The sequence below is a fragment of the Microcaecilia unicolor genome, chromosome 3, assembly GCF_901765095.1.
Source record: "Microcaecilia unicolor chromosome 3, aMicUni1.1, whole genome shotgun sequence".
NCBI classification, from domain to species: domain Eukaryota; kingdom Metazoa; phylum Chordata; class Amphibia; order Gymnophiona; family Siphonopidae; genus Microcaecilia; species Microcaecilia unicolor.
The window spans coordinates 504,777,076-504,798,455 of NC_044033.1; the positions used below are offsets into that span (position 1 = coordinate 504,777,076).

At 42.1% G+C, this 21,380-nt stretch overlaps 1 protein-coding gene across 2 annotated transcripts in view; it reads left to right on the top strand.

Annotated features, from left to right (window-relative positions):
- The window catches only part of RNGTT (RNA guanylyltransferase and 5'-phosphatase), a 723,922-nt gene that overhangs the window by 695,659 nt on the left and 6,883 nt on the right, over positions 1–21,380 (top strand). For both annotated transcript variants that reach the window (XM_030199106.1, XM_030199105.1), the window contains exon 15: positions 19,573–19,696. In XM_030199106.1, the coding sequence (XP_030054966.1) occupies positions 19,573–19,696 (124 nt within the window). The remainder of the gene's footprint in view (positions 1–19,572; positions 19,697–21,380) is intronic.

Here is a 21,380-nt window from a genome sequence, read left to right on the forward strand (position 1 = left end):
GACAGGTGCGCGGCACCCCCCCCCCCCCCCCCAGCAGGTAAAAATGCACCTGGGGGGGTCCTTTCGCCGTGGGGGGAGGTGTGTCCTTTCGCGGGGGGAGGTGGCCTTTGCCGGGGGTGGGGGGTGGCGCTGCACCCGGGGAGGGCGCATCAACGATCCGCCCCAGGTGTCAGCCACCCTAGGAACGTCACTGATTAATTGTGATGATTACAAAACAGAAAAAGAGAGGCTCAAATGCAGTGCATTACGGTAGTCTAGTTTCTGTAGAATTAAACTCTGAACTACAGTAGAGAAATCTCATTTATCTGCCAAATGTTGAGGTTCAGTGGTCTAGACTTCCCCTCAGCCCTAATTTCTGATGGGGAAATGGCTGAAAATTTGCATGCCTATGATCAGACCACCCAACTAAATCAATCTCTGGTTGAATCATTCCATTCAGCATCAATCTTGCATGGACAAAACTTAAGTCAATACCATTGTCTTCCATATGTGTTGAACTCTATATTAACTGTATCAAACCCAGAGCTCCTAATGCATCAAATAACACATGATCTCTTTCCAAAACAGACTAATATGATGGATCAAATGTTTTATTAAAATCCCCTAAAATACACAATGTAGTAATATCAACTACATAGAGACGCTATCATATCTAAAACCAAAAAGCAATCCATCGTCAAACGTTCAGGGGGATATTAAATCACACACAAAACAATATCCAAATTCTGAAGCAGAACCACATCGTTGATCATTTATTTTCACTTGATATACTGTTTTCCTTGTAATCAAACCAAAACGGTTTACTATGTGCGAAGGCTATTAAAACAAACAACAAAACAGGAACGCCATAGTTTGATAGTAAAGCTCACACACTCAAGACCATCCATCATTTACACAAACATCTACTTAAATCATACCAATCACAGTCGTTCAACTAAAATCCAGAATGACTTGGTTCTGTCCATATAAAGTAAGTAGTCACATTTACGTTTCCTTTTCTTTCCCATTGCAGAGATCGATCAGAGAAGACTAAATAGCCCATAGACTAAAGTAGTAAAACTCTACTGACCAAAAGCCAAATTGAAAAAATAAGTTTTCAGTAATAGAAAGACTTATATGAGTCTTCAAGCCTTAAGTGCTGAGGGAGCGAATTCCAAAGGGTCAGGGCAAGGAAGAAGAAAGCAGACAAGCGTGTCGACTCGCAATATGCTTTTGAAGGCAATGGTAGGACCAGCCTGTTGTCAGTTAAAGATTGTAACGTGCAAGAAGGACTGTAGGGAACAATATGTGTTGCTAAATAAGAAGGGGTGGCCATATGTAGAATTTTATAGGTCATTGTAATAATTTTGTATTTTTTTTGTTACATTTGTACCCCACACTTTCCCACTCATGGCAGGCTCAATGCGGCTTACATGGGGCAATGGAGGGTTAAGTGACTTGCCCAGAGTCACAAGGAACTGCCTGTGCCTGAAGTGGGAATTGAACTCAGTTCCCCAGGACCAAAGTCCACCACCCCAACCACTAGACCACTCCTTTGATCCGATACTCAGTAGGAATCCAGTGCAAGCATTGCAGTATAGGAGAGATACAATCATACTGTTTGGCAATACATATGATGCATGCTGAAGTATTCTGTAATGTTTGAAGATGTTTCAAATTAGCCCTTGTGACCCCTGCATAAACAGAGTTAAAGAGTCATAACAAGAATTTATGTAAGCATATCCAACATTCTCAAATTAAAAAATGACCAAAATTACCATATGAACATGGAACACATGCTTTTTCCCCCTTAAATAGGTGGATCAGAGTTATATTAAATGGCTGTTTAACATGGGAATTAGTGCACTCTGACAATGAGGTACCTTGTTAACTGTTAGCACATAGTAATTGCCGGACTAAACAGCTAACGTGGAAAAATCACCCATTAGCGGCATGGAATTGTGGAGAACGCACTTTATAGTTAATGCAGCAGATAACACAGTGTCATTAGGTAACCGACCGCATTCCATGTTATTTATTACGCCATTAACATGCCTTAACAACAGTTAATGCCGAGTTTTTGCACTTGCTGTGAATTAACATTGGCTGTTAGCACATGTTAAATGCAAATTTTTAGTGCACTTTAGTAAATAGGATATGTGGCGGGACATAATCGAAAGGGACGCCCAAGTTTTGTTGAGGACGTCCTCGCAAAATGTCCCGATAGAGGGGCAGGGAAACCCGTATTATCGAAACAAGATGGACGTCCAAATCCAGAAATTTAGGCCGTCCTTAGAGATGGTCATCCCTAGACTTGGTCGTTTCTGATTTTGGCGATAATGGAAACCAAGGGCGCCCATCTCAGAAACGACCAAATGCAAGCTCTTTGGTCATGGGAGGAGCCAACATTTGTAGTGCACTGGTCCCCCTGACATGCCAGGACACTAACCAGACACCCTAGGGGGCACTGCAGTGAACTTCATAAAATGCTCCCAGGAACATAGCTCCTTTACCTTGTCTGCTGAGCCCCCCAACCCCCCCCTAAAACCCACTACCCACAACTGTACGCCACTACCATAGCCCTTGCGGGTGAAGGGGGGCACCTAGGTGTGGGTACAGTGGATTTCTGGTGGGTTTTGGAGGGCTCGCTGTTTCCTTCACAAACGTAACAGGTAGGGAGGGGGATGGGCCTGGGTCCGCCTGCCTGAAGTGCACTGCACCCACTAAAACTGCTCCAGGGACCTGCATACTGCTGTGATGGAGCTGAGTACGACATCTGAGGCTGGCAAAAAATATTTTTAAAGATGTTTTTTGAGGGTGGGAGGGGGTTAGTGACCACTGGAGAAGTAAGGGGAGGTCATCCCTGATTCTCTCCGGTGGCCATCTAGTCATTTCAGGCACCTTTTTGTGCCTTGGTTGTATGAAAAACAGGACCAGGTAAAGTCGTCCAAGTGCTCGTCAGGGACGCCCTTTTTTTTTCCATTATGGGTCGAGGACGTCCATGTGTTAGGCACGCCCAAGTCCCGCCTCCGATACGCCCCCTTGAACTTTGGCCGTCCCTGCGACGGAAAGCAGTTGGGGACGTCCAAAATCGGTTTTAGATTATACCGATTTGGATGACCCTGTGAGAAGGACGCCCATCTTCTGATTTGTGTCGAAAGATGTTCGTCCTTCTCTTTCGAAAATGAGCCTGTAAGAGTGCTAAACTCATTGAAATTAAAAAAAAAAATGGAAACAGTTACTAATATATTAGAAAGGAAGCCATATTTAATTTGTATGAAAGAAAGTGGTACTCTAACTTTATAGATTTCCCATGCCTTCTCTTTCCCCCCAACTCTGCGCTTCTTTTCAGTGATTACTGATCAGGACACATGAAAATACTACACAATTAAGACAGGTGTTTGTATTTGATAAGGTAATTTGCTAACACAAGTAACATACTAGATTTGTTTTTGCTTAAGACAATTGTTCCAGCTTGTGATCATAACTGACTCTGAGCAGCATTTTTCGAACAAAAAAAAAATGCATGCAGTCAGTATTTTTGCAGGTGGTTATGCTTTCTGGAAAGATCTTTCTCCGCAGCTGCTAATGGGTGACCAAGCAAGTATACACATAGTTAATAATACTGATTAATTGCTGCAGTCAAAGCATTCGCATAATTTATTGCTGTTCTGAAGCAGTAAGCACAAGAATGATAAACCATGTAATAATAGCCTTGCTAGTTACACACCTGCTATAACTGAATATCTTTTTAGTTTCCTCTATCAGCATTAATTCTGCTTTATCAAGAAGAGAGCCCATTGCAAACTTTTGTGGCAGACCACGTGCAATGACACTTTTATTATCACTAATCTTTCGTTAAAGGGTCTTATTTTTTGACATCATTACAATGTCTGGCATGTTCAATGTACTCCAATAAAACTATTCACTGCCTGATTTTTGGAGATTATGAGGTTAAAACTTTATGGAAATGATGTACTTTATTAGCAGATCCAACTCGTTCTCTGCCTTCTCTCTCCCAGGTGATAAAAAAAACAAAAATTAGCTGAAGTATCAGGATGCAAAGTAAATGGAGATAAATCAAATGTTCATTTTAATAAGGATGATTCCTTTTCAATAGAATCTTTTAGGCATGAAATATTTAGGAGTTCAATTCTGTAACTATATTGACCAACAGACGCAGGTTAGAGCAGAAACTCGGATACATGATCAATAAACAATTACCCTTTAATTTATCTTGATGAGGTACAGTGACTTCCTTCAAATCATGTGTTAACAGTAAGGGAAAATATATAGCACTAGTAAAAAAAGGCCCGTTTCTGGAACGAATGAAACGGGCGTTAGCAAGGTTTTCCTGGGAGTGTGTATGTTTGAGAGAGAGAGCCAGAGTGAATGTGCGGTTGTGTGACAGTGTGTGTGTGAGAATGAGAGTGTGTGACAGGGTCCCCTCCCCTGTTCCTAATGCCCCTCACCCCGTTCCCTCCCCTCCTTTTCCTCCTCCTTCCCACACTTTGGGTTCCTTAAGGCTTTCAAAAGTCTATGTACCCCCGTGGCCCTAACGCCCAGTATCCAGATACCCCACCACTTTCCTCCTCACCCCTCCCCCAAGATGTAATACTTTCACGTCCTTCATTTTTTAAAAAAAGTGTCCTATCTACCCTGTGTACAAATGCCGGGCATTCAGATTGTGTTCCTCTCGTAAATTTTCATTTCTTTCATTCATTCAGAACTTGCCCCCCCCCCCCCCCCCCCCCCCCTTCACTTTCGTTTCCTTCAGTCTTTTAAAACTCTCCTATGTACCCTGTGTCCTAATGGCCAGCATTCAGATTGTTTTGCTTTGCCAAATCAAATTGTCTGTCACTGAGGTCAGTGCTTGCCTGCCTAGCAGACCACTTCCAGCAGGCACGGTCCCAAGCACATCCTGTTGGAGGTGAGAATTATTATATAGGATATAGCTGTGTGTATTTTCTCTATTGGTGTTCCTAATAGTGCATCAGTATCTGTATGTAGCTGGTGGCTGACAGCCAATAAGAGTGAGTTGTTGGAGGCTTTATGTGTGTAGGGGGGGGGGGGGTGTTCAGCCACCTACAGACCTAGGGTCTCTAGGCTGCACTTCTGACGTGATGTGTTTCCAGTGTGCTTCCTGCACATGTTCATGTGCAGGAGGTACTCAGACCTTGAGGATTGCAGCAATTTCTGGAAGGGAACCTGGAAGCAGGGCAGGAGTTGAACCTTCTGAAACGGTGTTGCTACTGGCAGTAGTATACTCCCTTGTAGAAGATTTAAACTCAGACTTTGCCGCGAAAAATCTGTCTTTAGAACCTCTCCCATCAATAACCATACCTGTCGAGGGAGAGCCCCATTTCTGGCAATGCCTGCAGTGGGTTTCTGAGAGAGAGAATCAGCCAGTCTGTACTGGTTAGACACTTATGGTACTTGCAATGAGCAAGGATTCAGAGACATAGGGCAAGTGACATCTAATGAGGTGTGGGGACCCTTCTTACTCCGTTTTAGTCTCAAGGGGAAGGAGTGAGGAGAGTCTCATGATGCTTAGCCATACCACCCAGGCAGCCCATACACCACTTCTATGGGACACTACATGTGTGGCAGAATGGAGGAAAAAGAATTTAAGAAAGAAAGAAACACCTTTAACTTTATCAGGCTATAGCAGCTAAAGTTTTTAAAGTTGCTCGTAAGACATTTTTGTTTGGTCAGGCGTTCAGTTTGAATACTTGAATTTGTTTCACTGATGTCCTGAATTTATATTTCATGACTGCTTTTATTGTATTGTATGATTTGTCTGTCTTGTGTGTTTTAGCCTGTACATGTTAAGTTGTAATCCACCTAGAATCCTACAGATAGTGCAGAATAGAAATTTTGAAAATAAATAAAATAAACTATATTGTATGACCATCAACTTGCATAAGTATAACATCTCACTGAACTGTAATTACCAAGTGACTGAATACCATCATGCCTACCCTGTGCAGCCCTGTTTTGTAAGAAGTTTGAGCAGAAGGAATGGATTTATTTATTTTAAAAACTTATACCCCCACCTCGAACCAAGGCAGTTTCCAAAATACATACATAATAAAACAAACAAGTGTGTATAAGTTGGCATTTAATATGAGTTTTCATTATTCCTGTACTTCATCAATTGATAATGCAGTAGTTCCAGTTTTTAAGTTACTTCATAGTGTGGTCTGGATTTTGGTGTGGATGGATAGTCTTGATGCCTAGCCCTCCAAACTTAAGGTTGGCCCTGGCCCTGGTCTCACCAAATAAATAACTGATGTACCCCTTCTCCCACTTTCTAGGCTGTGTCTAGGTGTTGCCTAGGCACCTCTACAAAGGGGGCTTAAAAAGCATTAGCTGTTTGCTTATATTATTTGGAAAGTATAAAGTCTATGTGTTTATGAATATGACTAGGAAAAAAAATTCAACAGGGTTATACAAAGGTAAAAAGCATGCATTGCATACAATACTGCTGAGAAGGTGAAATACACTTTCCACATAGTAACATAGTAGATGACGGCAGAAAAAGACCTACACGGTCCATCCAGTCTGCCCAAGATAAACTCATATGTGTATACCTTACCTTGATTTGTACCTGTCTTTTTCAGGGCACAGACCGTATAAGTCTGCCCAGCAGTATTCCCCGCCTCCCAACCACCAGTCCCGTCTCCCATCACCGGCTCTGGCACAGACCGTATAAGTCTGCCCTCCACTATCTACACCTCCCAACCACCAACCCCTCTTCCCCCCACCTGCTCCGCCACCCAATTTTAGCTAAGGTTCTGAGGATCCATTCCTTCTGCACAGGATTCCTTTATGCATATCCCACGCATGTTTGAATTCCGTTACCGTTTTCATCTCCACCACCTCCCGCGGGAGGGCATTCCAAGCATCCACCACCCTCTCCGTGAAAAAATACTTCCTGACATCTTTCCTGAGTCTGCCCCCCTTCAATCTCATTTCATGTCCTCTCATTCTACCGCCTTCCCATCTCCGGAAAAGATTCGTTTGTGGATTAATACCTTTCAAATATTTGAACGTCTGTATCATATCACCCCTGTTCCTCCTTTCCTCCAGGATATACATGTTCAGGTCAGCAAGTCTCTCTTCATACGTCTTGGAACGCAAATCCCATACCATTCTCATAGCTTTTCTTTGCACCGCTTCCATTTTTTTAACATCCTTCGCAAGGTACGGCCTCCAAAACTGAACACAGTACTCCAGGTGGGGCCTCACCAAAGGCAAGGGCAGGAACGCCGGATGATTGCTCCTGCTGAACCCACTAAAAACTAGGGATATCTATGAATGTTGCATAGCATATTTTGAGACAAAGGAGGGAAGTTATCAAAGTACGATAATAGTCTGACTGTACTGTAAACTTGATTTACTGAGGAAATCACCAACCAGCACTAACTCAGTACCATAGGTTACTGATTCCTGTTGTATATGAATAATAGTGCATGAGAGCAGTCTCGCAAACAGCGTAATTGTACCATCTTGGAAGCATCTGGCCATATCTTGAAGGGGCCAGTGATTGGCTAGAGAAGCTACCTCCCCCCCGACATGACAGCATAGTCAAACCCCCCCTCATTCACTCTCTTTCCAGCCCACCTGGAAGGATCCCCCAATCTCAGAGTATTCCACCCCCACACCTCCTGTAGGGCCCACACCTCCAGCCTACCTTCCAGAAATCCCTAGTTTTTAGTGGGTTCAGCAGGAGCAATCATCAGGCGTTCCTGCCCTTGCCTTTGCCAGGTTCAAAATGACAAATCTTAGCAATGGTCACACAATACTACCTGTAGGGGTGAAGTTTCCTTATATGGTAGCAAGATGCCATTATACAATACTAGCACAAACTGGTATCAGAGCACCTAAAATCTAGGCATCCCATCCAGCTCCATGGTTTTGTCTACTTTCAGTCTTGCTAGTTCCACACAAACACTTTCTTCTGTAATCATAGGCGGTCGGTGGCCCAACTGTTTGGGGAGGCTAAAGGGGGTGGGATTAGGGGTGGGGCCAGGGGTGGAGCTTAAATCCATAATTGTCTGATAACACACAGAAAAAAATAAATAAATACAAATAAAAGTCACAATTAATACCTTTTATTAAATTTAGATATTAGATATGTATCATATGTCAAAGAATAAAGTGGTTGCTCAACTGCAAAACACTATGCACAACTTTGTGCAAAAACACACTCAGAACCTTACTGTACCATAAATATTACACTGGGCAGAACCTAATACACCAATATACCACCCATACGGAAAATGCAGACCGTCAACAATATGAAATAAGGGATCATATCATCATCACAATTCTCGTGTAGAGTCACAAAACACCCTAATTCATGTTTAATGTGGGATAAAATGCCATAAATAAGTAAATAAATATAAACTTTTAATGTTGAGCACCTGATTCTCAAAGTGGACATATTCCAAACACTATAATGAAAATAAAATGATCTTTTCTACCTTTGTTGTCTGGTTGTCCGATTCTGCTGCTATCTGTTCTCAGTGCAGGTAAGGAAGTCATCCTCATTGAATATCTCCCTGGCAACCCAGCCAACCCCCCCCCCCCCCCCCCCCCCTCCCAGCAGTAAGGTAAACTAACCATAAACCAATTTCTACAGTTGGTTACACAAGGCTAGAGGGCTTTCACTGCAGCTCCTGCTGTGAGGATGGAGGTAAATCAACAATTTAAACCTCTCAGAGCACAGCAGGGGAGGCTTAGCCTGTCCAAGCCTCTTATACCGGGCGCCTATGTCTGTAATGGTGACGTATCGACCTCCCTTCTATGCAGGCCTTTAACAACAATCAGCAGTCATCTTCAATGAATAAGGAACATAAGGCTTTATCAATTTTGCTTTCCCTCATGTATCTCCACACGTTGCTCCTCCTCATTTTTTAGTCTTATAATTCCCTCTCTGACCTTTCTTTCTTTTACTGACATACCTGAAAAATCTCATCTTACTTTATCTTTTCTGCTATTGACCACTGATTCCTTTCTTCATCTCTTTCTGCATTACCAAATGTTCTTCTGTATGTTCCTCTTTTTGAGATCCTTTGTACTTCTTCAGTGCTAAATATTTTGCCTTTATGTTTGCCACTTCGAAGAACCATATTAGCTTCTTCAGTGAGGATGAGGAAGATAATGAAATCAGCATAGAAAAATGGACTAAAGTGGTTAGAATGAAGAAAGATGTAGCTCGAAATGAGTTGATTAAACAGCCATTTGAACATTGTAGGATCCAAAGAATTCCTCGTGGCCTCAGGATTTTGGAAAAGCCAACCTATCGACCAGAATGATTTTAGATAGATGGTGTGCAATTTTAAATAAATATGCCTTGAACCTGATGGTTCTTTTAGTGGAAACCTCCAAAATAAGACTGATGAGACCAAAATTGAAATAAATTTTAAAAATGGATATACTTACATCAGAAGATAGGGATTTTGAAAGTATAATAGGGTCATTTTCACAATAAAGATTCCCTTGGTGATACCTCCTAGTTGTCCTTGCTCTCTCCTGGCCATCTCCACTCTTCTGGCGTCAGTATGTGGTATGGAGGTGCCTTCCTGTTGTTTCTTTTTTCGTTGTATCGGACCATTTCATATGATGATTACTGATGCTCAGTGGGCACATATCTGGACTTTAGAAACACTTCATCTGTAAGTACCAGGTCCAGTATCTACTCTTCCCTTATGTTTTCCGTCACCATTTGTCTGAGCAGAGCCCCAATGTAGGGTATCCACAAGATCTTTACTTCTCATTGTTTCTGCAGATGGAATGCTGTAATCCACATCCAGACGGTTAGTCTTCTACAAGAACATTTTCCTATTCTTTCCCTCCTTTTGGATCAGTAGCCCACTTGAGGTCAGCTCTTTTGCAGGTAACATAGTAACATAGTAGATGACTGCAGAAAAAGACCTGCATGGTCCATCCAGTCTGCCCAACAAGATAAACTCATATGTGCTACTTTTTGTGTATACCTTACCTTGATTTGTACCTGTCCTTTTCAGGGCACAGACCGTGTAAGTCTGCCCAGCACTATCCCCACCTCCCAACCACCAGCCCCGCCTCCCACCACCGGCTCTGGCACAGACCGTATAAGTCTGCCCAGCACTATCCCCGCCTCCCGCCACCGACTGTGCCACCCAATCTCGGTTAAGCTCCTTAGGATCTATTCCTTCTGAACAGGATTCCTTTATGTTTATCCCACGCTGCTTGAATTCTGTTACCGTTTTCATTTCCACCACCTCCCGCGGGAGGGCATTCCAAGCATCCACTACTCTCTCTGTGAAAAAATACTTCCTGACATTTTTCTTGAGTCTGCCCCCCTTCAATCTCATTTCATGTCCTCTCGTTCTACCTCCTTCGCATCTTCAGAAAAGGTTCGTTTGCGGATTAATACTTTTCAAATATTTGAACGTCTGTATCATATCACCCCTGTTTCTCCTTTCTTCCAGAGTATACATGTTCAGGTCATCAAGTCTCTCCTCATACGTCTTGTAATGCAAATCCCTTACCATTCTCGTAGCTTTTCTTTGCACCGCTTCAATTCTTTTTACATCCTTCGCAAGGTATGGCCTCCAAAACTGAACACAATACTCCAGGAGGGGCCTCACCAACGACTTATACAGGGGCATCAACACCCCCTTTCTTCTGCTTGTCACACCTCTCTCTATACAGCCTAACAACCTTCTAGCTACGGCCACCGCCTTGTCACACTGTTTCGTCGCCTTCAGATCCTCAGATACTATCACTCCAAGATCCCTCTCCCCGTCCCTCTTCACAAAAGTGGTGATAGGGAAGAAGCTGGAAACTACAGGCCGGTAAGCCTCACTTCAGTTATTGGAAAAGTAATGGAAGCGATGCTGAAGAAAAGGATAGTGAATTTCCTGGAAGACAATAAGTTGCAAGATCCGAGACAACATGGTTTTCCCAAAGGTAAATCGTGCCAAACGAATCTCAATGAATTCTTTGACTGGGTGACCGGAGAATTGAATCATGGACATGCTATAGACGTAATCTACTTAGATTTCAGCAAAGCTTTTGACACGGTTCCCAACAGGAGGCTCTTGAATAAACTTGACAGGCTGAAGATAGGGCCCGACATGGTGAACTGAATTAGGAACTGGGTTGGCGGACAGACGCCAGAGGGTGGTGGTTAATGGAATTCGCTCGGATGAGGGAAAGGTGAGTAGCGGAGTGCCTCAGGGATCGGTGCTGGGGCCAATTCTGTTGAATATATTTGTGAGTGACATTGCCGAAGGGTCTCTGTCCAGTTCCTCTATCTGAGTCAAAGTCTGCATATCACTCCACTGTAGATAGAAGTGCCATCTCCTTTTCTCAAGATTGTTCACAGTTCATTCTCATCTCTCAATTTTCCTGCCTTTCAATCACTTTGATTTTTTTATATATATATAAAGAGCACTACTACAACGTCTTTTACACCATCCCTGTCCTTCCTTATCTAACGATATTCTAGTATGGCAGGGTCTCATTGGACCATGCCTCCACGATAGCAACAATAGCCAGTTTAATTCAAATATTTATATTTCCACCTTTTTGACATCAAACCTTTGGACTTGCAAGTGTAGTAACATTGTCCAGAGTATAGCTTTTCAGCTAGTTCTTTTTCATTTTCTTATATTCTTCGTGCATCCTCATATCTGTTCTCTTCTTCTGTCCTGTTCCTCATTACTTTGCCACTGAGATCATTACTTTCATGTTTTTCTCCATGGTCTTTCATTGCCTTATGGGTGTGTCGGCACAAAAGAGTAGGCTTCCGGCTGCATCCCCCTTTAGTGTAAATTGCTGTCAACGTATGACATGACTGTCTCTCATAGGATCCTTATTTCCAGAGCTAGAGAGATGCAAGCCATTGTTGCAATATAGCATTGCACTGTTCCATTTATGGGGTTGAAACCTTTGAGAAACGCAACAGCCTGTTTTTCAACTATGAAAATAGTGGCCTGCAGGGAGAGAGGTTAACATTGAAACCACAGTAAGACATTTTGAGAGTTGACTGTTCTATTGTCCATGGTGGGGAGAAAGTAAAAGTGGTTAACCTTGAAGGATAACACAGGTATTGTAATATTAGTGCTCTGAACAGCATTTAAATTCAACACCAGCATGATACACTTTGTTAGTATTCATGCAGTCTTATTGTAGACTGGTGAAATATAAAGAAGGAGCAGATAAGTTTTTCTAGTTGTCATGGTTACCTGTGAGTCTTATCATATCACAGGCTAGGATAAAATCATCTGAGACATGACTTCCACATTAACCATTAAAATCTGGCAGCAACATCAAATGGAGAAACTGTGTAGCCTTACGTATGTGCCCATTGGTTATCATGCTATGGAAGCAAGAAAGGAGCAACAACATAAAACAGAAATACTTGCTTTGATGCAAAATACATGGACTTTCTCCATTAGAATGCATGATTAATTCAGTATTATTTATCTGATTTGATATGCTGTCATAAGAATAGCCAATGGTCCATCTAGCCCACTATCCTGCTTCCAGCAGTGACCAAGCCAGGTCACAAGTACCTGGCAGAAAACTACTACTACTACTTATCATTTCTAAAGCGCTACTAGACATACGCAGCACTGTACACTTGAATATGAAGAGACAGTCCCAGCTCGACAGAGCTTACAATCTAATTAGGACAGACAAACAGGAGATAAGGGAATATTAAAGTAAGGATGATAAAACAAGTGAATAAGGGTTAGGAGTTAAAAGCAGCATCAAAAAGGTGGGCTTTTAGGTTAGATTTGAAGATGGCCAGAGATGGAGCTTGACATACCGGCTCAGGAAGTCTATTCCAGGCATATGGTGCAGCAAGATAAAAGGAACGGAGTCTGGAGTTAGCAGTGGAGGAGAAGGGTGCAGATAAGAGACATTTATCCAGTGAACAGAGTTCCCAGGAAGGAATGTAGGGAAGAGATGAGAGTGGAGAGGTACTGAGGAGTTGCATAGTGAATGCACTCATAGGTCAATAAGAGGAGTTTGAACTGTATGCGGAAACGGATAGGAAGCCAGTGAAGTGACTTGAGGAGAGGGCTAATATGAGCATAACGACACTGGCGGAATATTAGTCGTGCAGCAGAATTTTGAACAGATTGAAGAGGAGAGAGATGGCTAAGTGGGAGACCTGTGAGAAGCAAGTTGCAGTAGTCTAAGCGAGAGGTGATAAGAGTGTGGATGAGGGTTCTGGTAGTGTGCTCAAATAGTATCAACATTCCATGTAGAAGCTCAAAGAGTAGCAAGATGCCGGAATCCCAAATAGTAGCAACATTCCATGCTATCGATCCCAGAGCAAGCAGTGGCTTCCCCATGTTTGTGTCCATAGCCTATTATTAATACTATGGTAGCTGTAGTATTCAGATGTGAAGTTCATCTTTGATATTTTTAACAAAGCATATAAGTTGTTTAAAGTGGAGATTTACAGTAGCCCTCATCATGAAATCACAATGTCCTCATAAAATGTTTATATCCAAATTAGGAATGAATGCAAACATGTTTTAACTACAGCTACTGCATTATAATATTAGAATCTCACAGAACCATTGTTGAAGTGCATCTTGTTCTTATTAGTAGAGAAAGCAAAGTTAGTTATTTTCACAGACTTTTGATATACCACTAAGGCTTAAGCTTAGGCATAAAGCGGTTTATATAATAAAAACAGCATTAACAAAGAGAGAGAAAAGAGCAAGAGGAAAGGGAGGACAAGCGGGGACAGATTGATGAAGCAGTAGAAAAGGAACAGGAGAAAGGTGTGGGTTTTGAGGACCTGTTTGAATTCAGGGAGTGATGTTTTGTTACGGATATGTAGTGGAAGGTTGTTCCACAGCTTTGAACCTAGATAGCAGAATACAGAGTCCCAGGTAGAAGAGAGAAGTATAGAGGGGGAAGGGTGAGAAGGTTATTATCAGCAGAGCATAACATCATTTTTTTTTGTTATATTTGTACCCCGCGTTTTTCCCACTCATGGCAGGCTCAATGCGGCTTACATGGGGCAATGGAGGGTTAAGTGACTTGCCCAGAGTCACAAGGAGCTGCCTGTGCCTGAAGTGGGAATCAAACTCAGTTCCTCAGTTCTCCAGGACCAAAGTCCACCACCCTAACCACTAGGACACTCCTCCACTGTTGCTACTATTTGAGATTCTACATGGAATGTTGCTATTCCACTAGCAACATTCCATGTAGAAGTCGGCCCTTGCAAATCACCAATGTGGCCGTGCAGGCTTCTGCTTCTGTGAGTCTGACGTGCAGGACGTCAGACTCACAGAAACAGAAGCCTGCGCAGCCTTCTACATGGAATAGCAACATTCCATGTAGAATCTCCAATAGTATCTATTTTATTTTTGTTACATTTGTACCCCACGCTTTCCCACTCATGGCAGTGGCTCAATGCGGCTTACATGGGGCAATGGAGGGTTAAGTGACTTGCCCAGAGTCACAAGGAGCTGCCTGTGCCTGAAGTGGGAATCGAACTCAGTTCCTCAGTTCCCCAGGACCAAAGTCCACCACCCTAACCACTAGGCCACTCCTCCACTGTTGCTACTATTTGAGATTCTATGGAATGTTGCTATTCCACTAGCAACATTCCCTGTAGAAGTCGGCCCTTGCAGATCACCCGCGCAGGCTTCTGCGAGTGACTCACAGAAACAAAAGCCTGCGCAGCCTTCTACATGGAATGTTGCTAGTGGAATAGCAACATTTGCATGTAGAATCTCCAATAGTATCTATTTTATTTTTGTTAAATTTGTACCCTGCGCTTTCCCACTCATGGCAGGCTCAATGCGGCTATGGAGGGTTAAGTGACTTGCCCAGAGTCACAAGGAGCTGCCTGTGCCTGAAGTGGGAATTGAACTCAGTTCCTCAGTTCCCCAGGACCAAAGTCCATCACTCTAACCACTAGGCCACTCCTCCACATAAAAATATCAGCCGATGAAGAGTATGGCAAATCATGAACTGTGACTCATATGAAACGAGTTGCCACTGATGTCGCAAAGAAGAATTATAGTTCTATAATTTAGAGTTTCACCTAATTTGAATCATTTGTATGTTGTGATTACTATTGCCACAAAGGGCTGAGATGGTGGAAGTTATCAAACTCGTTGTAAGGCACTTCAGGTTGTTCAGCATTCTTCAGTTGGTTTGATTGTTTTTTTTGCTTGAAGCATTCTCATGTATCTCTCTCAGTGAAGACGCTCCACTGGCTTCCTGTTTCTTACAGGGTAAAGTTCAAATTATTTGTATTGATCTTTAAAAGGTTTAGCTCTGTGCGGGTCAGAGTTAGATCACCACCCTTGTGGCAATCTCCCCGGCACACCCTACCTCAGCTGATAATTGAAGCACTTACCGACCTGATTCTCTCAGCCTATTATATCTTCTACAAATAAAAACAAGAACTGACAAGTTACTTAGAAATTTTTTTTTAAAGTTTATTCCAAAGAATAAGTTTAGTTCAGCAACATATGGGCAAAGCAAATCTGAAATATAAAAGAGAAACAGAGACCTATCCCACCAGTCAGCTGCCTGACTTGGGGGAAGTACTCAGCCCCCCCCCCCCCCCCCCCCCGTATCTTTCCTTAAACCTGCTTTTATACCTCTGTCTTAACACATATCATACTATTACATTCCTTTCTGTGCCTCAGAGGCAGGAGTTGCCTTCTGGAGGTCTGGGGGGTTAGACCCTCCCCCAGGCAAGAAAAAACTCTGACTACTAATATTAGATTCAATAAATGTTTATTCAGAGAAGCCAATATAAAGAAGCTAATAAGCAATTAGTCAGATATTAAAGAAAATAAAAACCCCAATAGAGTATAATATGTAGCACATAAACAGAGTTTTCCCTGGGAGCTGTCAATATGTCCACGTAGGCCCCCCATCCTTAGTTCTATTTCCTCTTATATACATTTTCTTTCCTTCTTTTTAATTACCCTTCCTGCTTAATGAATATGTATCTTTCCAGAACATTCTATTCCTTTTATGGTAAAAATCCTGTTCCAACATGTTCTATCATGTTCCAACTTCTATTATTTATTTGACAGTTTAAAACCTGTCATAAAGCATGAGTTTTCATTTGATATGGGTTGACCTATGTCTTTGGTATGCACAGTCGTCATACTAACCCCCTTCACCCTCTTTCTGAGCCTACAATTTTTACCCACACCCACTTCTCCTTCTGATTGTTTATCTGGATACTGCACATGTCCTTAGTCATAGGAGCCTCTGGCTCTTAGTTGCTGACCAGCAATTTATCACAAGTTAGCATAGGTCAAATGTCAAACCACAAATTTCTACAGCCTTAGAAAGGTAGTTACCAGAAAAAAGACAGTTGTATAACTGTCTTGCATTTCCAGATCTGCTCCCAGTTCAAGAAAAGCAAAATAGCAATATTAAAATAAAAACTAGAAATATAGAGGCTTTGCACCTTGCTATGACCTCTGTGATATACATCTCCCCTCTTGTGGGCCCTCAAAGCAGGAACAAGAACGGCCACACTGTGACTAGGTTCTTCAGGCTGTAGAGGGCCCCATCAGACAGAGAAGTAAGTGAAAGAACCCCAAAGCAATTCATAATATGTATCTACCCCTAGAAGGGAACGTAAGGTGAGGGAAGCTGGGCTGGAGCATGGATTACCATTACCTTAGTGGCTGCAGTCGCCATGATCCGGCGGCAAGCATTCATAGCACAGGAAACCAGAAGACAGAACATAAGACCTGCTATAATCAATATTACACAAAAAATAAGCAAGGACGGTAACCAAGAGGCTAATGACCCCCACCAGGAAAAATCAAGACCTCCCTTATAATCATCAACATTAAGTTTAGCAACCTGTAAAATCTTATCCATGGCATGCTTAACAATATGTGTTTAATTTATAACTATGGTACAACATTCAGAAGAATTGAGCACAGTACAAAGGCCGCCTTGGGCAGCAAAAATATAATCAAGGCCCATACGATTATACAGTGAGACAATATTCAGTTCATTGATCTGATCTTGTAGAGCAGTAATAACACTATAGAACAGGAAATCTTAGGACAACCCATCTATACATTGTCACCAATCATTTGTCCACACATGTTTATCCCAGGGGTGTATCTGCGTGGGGCCACAGGGGCCTGAGCCCCCGCAGATTTCACCCTGGACCCCCCTACCGCCGTCGCCGTCACCTACCCCCGCCGAGGTTCGCTTCCTCCGGCTGGTGCCTTTAAAAATATTACTTCAGCTGGCGGGGGACCCCAACCCCCGCCAGCCCAGCCGAGGTCTTGTTTTAAGTTCTTCTTCCTCGTTCTGTTGAAAGCTGCAGCCTGCATCCCTTTCAGTTTCGGACGGAATCTGACGTCGCAGCACATTGTACGTGCAGGACGTCAACGTGCTGCGACGTCAGACTCCGTCTGAAACTGGAATGGATGCAGGCTGCAGCTTTCAACAGAACGAGGAAGAAGAACTTAAAACAAGACCTCGGCGGGGGGTTGGGGTCCCCCGCCAGCTGAAGTAATATTTTTCAAGGCACCGGCAGGAGGAAGCGGACCTCGGCAGGGGTAGGTGACGGCACCGGCGGTAGACGGCGGTGGGGGGGCGGGGCGGCCGGGGGGGGCTATAATGTGCCCCCTCACTCTAGCCCCTGCCCCCCCTACCGCCAAACCTCAGATACGCCCCTGTTTTATCCCGCCCAACTACTAGAAACTTCTCTCCTACCGATACCTTTGTTCTAGACGATTCTATGCCCCCCCCCCCCCTCCATGCTACTTCAGCAGTTTTTGTATCACGTATCCAAGCTGTAGCTAAGCTATTTTTGCTGTACCATCTGACCTTGTGGTCGGCTTATTATATCCTGTTGTTCATTAAGGAGACTTTTCTAACTTTTCCTTTTCCTACCTACAGATAGTATACTAACATATTTAAAAGTTACAAGAAAGATCATATAATTCCTACTTTCTTCTACATGCATATATGAGTTCCCAATATCAAGACCCAAAATTATCCTATCATGTCTAACCACTGTAGCATTAACCCACAACTAATCACATCAGCAAAGCTTATCAATAAACAAGCTCATTTGCTCAGTCACATTATGTTTCTCTCTTCTCACAAAAATTAGATGTCTTCCATCAGTACCCCTTGTGAAATATTCGGCTTCTACAGTTGCCCAACTGACCACACACGCGAAAGCATGCCTGGTTTCCATTTCTGGTAAAGGATGTAGGTGCATATTGCTATCTTGTGCAAAAATTGCATTGCACCACTGTCCTGCAAAGTTCAGGTCAGGTCATACATTCGGTTGGGATGAACAGATCTTACAGGCAATCTTGTATTTAATCCTGCAGAGTGCTCAGAATGTTTATGATCACTGAACCCAAACTGAAAAAGATTATTTATCAGACAGCAGTTACCAGCCCAGTTGTTAGGCCCACCATTAGGTTCCCAGAGCTCCTAGGAGTTTGTTTCAGGTGTTACCACTTTATGAACCTACTCGTTCTTTGAGATCAGAAGGTTTATGTCAATTGGAAGTCCCTTCATTGAAAAAATTGCACTATATAGTGACTGTGGATGTGACTTTCTCTGTTGTTGACCCTTTGCAATGTAACAAGCTTTTGTCGAGATTATGTGTGTTAGATAATTTGGAATTTTTTAAGAAACATCTTAAAATATTACTTGTTTTGCCCTTGGCTGATTAAGAGATGTTATGGATACTTACACTGTTTGTTGTTTTGTTTTATTAATTTTATTATATGTTTTTATAGTAACTCACCTAGTTAATAGGTGGGCTATAAATAAAAATAAAATTAAAATAAATAACAAATAATGCAGATAATAAGACCATTGCTAACAGTACATTTGAGAAATCGAGATCCTATCCAGTATATATCTTTGCTTATGATTGAAGTTCATTCTTGTCATCATATGCATATAACTAACTCATTTAGAGTCATTGCTCCTAGAGAGAGTTATAGGAAGTAACATTAATACTATCCTTAATTAAACAAGGTAATGAGTGAAGCACACAAATTTCCAATGGGGGAGGAGAGAAAAGAAATTTAGGATTTAACACAAGCCGTTTTCAGTTGTAGCTCAAGGTGTGGTACAGTCAGACACAGCAGGAGGTTTCCTGTCCTTAGGGGGCTTACAGTTTGTTTTACCTGAGGACATGGAGGGTTAAATGACATGTCCAAGGTCACTAGGAACATCAGCGGGAAGATAGAGTACTCCTCCAAAAATGTAATAGTTATCAACAAATGGCCCATGAAACTTTCCTAATAGTCTCATATTTACTGTGTTATTGGAGACCTACTTGATCTCTGATCTTCTGCCTCTCTTAGGGTTCCTTTTACTAAGGTGCACTAATCAATTTAGTGCACACTAATTGCCACACAGCCATTGTATACCTGTGGGTTGCTTGGCATTTAATGCACACTAATTAGGCACTAAATCCATTAGCACACCTTAGTAAAAAGACCCTGTAGTGTTCTGCATATTGTAACTGGCTATTCACAAAATAAGCGGACAAGGCTGTTAAGGTAATCTAAAATGTACTACTTATTTGTCCAATAGGTCACAAAAGAGCTGAAACAGTATGACAACAAAATTATAGAATGCAAGTTTGAAAATAACAGCTGGGTTTTCATGAGACAGAGGATAGACAAAAGCTTTCCAAATTCATACGACACTGCCATGGGTAAGTAAGATAACGTTAATTTTACACATAATCACTTTGTGTTGTGGAAGAATTGTATAGTATTTACTTAGGAGGGAATTAACAAATTATGAATAAGTATATTTTAGTGAAATACAAATATAATAGTGAAATAAGTGTTTCCAAAGCTATAAGTTGAATGTTGATTCACATAGATGTGTTTTGTGACTTTCTTGCCTGTCGATGTTCGTTTTTTGGCTCCACATTAACTGAACTTATTCAGAAAAAGCTGAGTGCCTAAATTATGCTCCTAAATTAGCCTCTTAAATTCATGCCCTAATTTCAGCCAAACTTAGGAGTATAAGTTCTCAACTGAAAATTCATCTTAATTTAAATGCTTATAGTTCTCATTTTCAAGGTGGTCACAAACAACTTTTGCTCAAAACTACTGTGGGAGATTGGGGCAGGCCAGCATAGAAAAAAAAAACCTTAAATAAACAAGACCTCAAAACTCCATGGGTGCCACAACACAACTAGAATCACCCAATAATAGGAGTCCAGTTAATATCATAGGTCATAATAGACACTGAAAAAGAGAAGAGGGAAAACTATCAATGAAAAAAAACCCAACTAAAAAAAAACAGTGCCAACTATAAAGTTCAAAGAGTGCTAACCCAGCCACAATGTCTCATAGTAAAAATATGAAACCAGGAAAAATATGTTCCCCCCCAAAAAAAAACTATGCACAGAAAAATAAGGGAAACAATCACATCCTCAGTCAGACTTGCAATCCACAGTATAAGCCTTCACCAGTGCAGAGTAAATCCAAACCCCAGCAAGGGCCTCTGGTTGCCTCAGAAGGAAGGAATGACCGTGTCGGCTTCCAAATGGCACTTAGACTAAGAAGACACTGAAAGTTGTCATATCCCATCAAACACACACAGTAGAACTCCTACTGTCCAATCAGAGGCAAATTAAGGATTTAAAGACACAGACCCCACACATATTAAACAGCAGATCAAATAAGGTCTCCCATTTGAGTAGACCATTTACACCATACAGCTCTGTAGTGTGGAGTCGTTAGACCCAACATTTTCTTTTTGGTGAAGTAATTTAGACAAATATCCTCTTCAGACAGTTGGTTTAATTTGATCTATTGCCATATATCGTAATTCTGAAAAAGAATGTTTCAAATCAAGACAATCACGAACCATAGGAGCTTCTAGTTTTCCCGGCCCAATGCAGGATTTATGTTCAATTAATCTTGTCTTTAGCATGCAAAATGTTTGTCCTGTATATAGGAGGCCACAGGGACATTGAACTTTGTAAACCACATACGACAGAGGTGGAACTAAGATATCATGCATTGACCATTGTTCCACCAAAATTCATTTCCTTCCTCCCTAATGTCAGAAATAGAGCATTTCCTGCATTTTTTATGACCTTGTTCCCCAACTTCACTAGTGGGTTCATTTTCGAAAGAGAAGGACGTCCATCTTTCGACATAAATCGGAAGATGGACGGTCCTTCTCCCAGGGACGTCCAAATCGGTATAATCGAAACCCGATTTTGGACGTCTCCAACTGCAGTCCATCGCAAGTACGTCCAAAGTTCAAGGGGGCGTGTCGGAGGCGTAGCAAAGGCGGGACTTGGGCGTGTCTAACACTTGGACGTCTTTGACCCATAATCGAAAAAACAAGGATGTCCCTGAGGAATACTTGGAAGT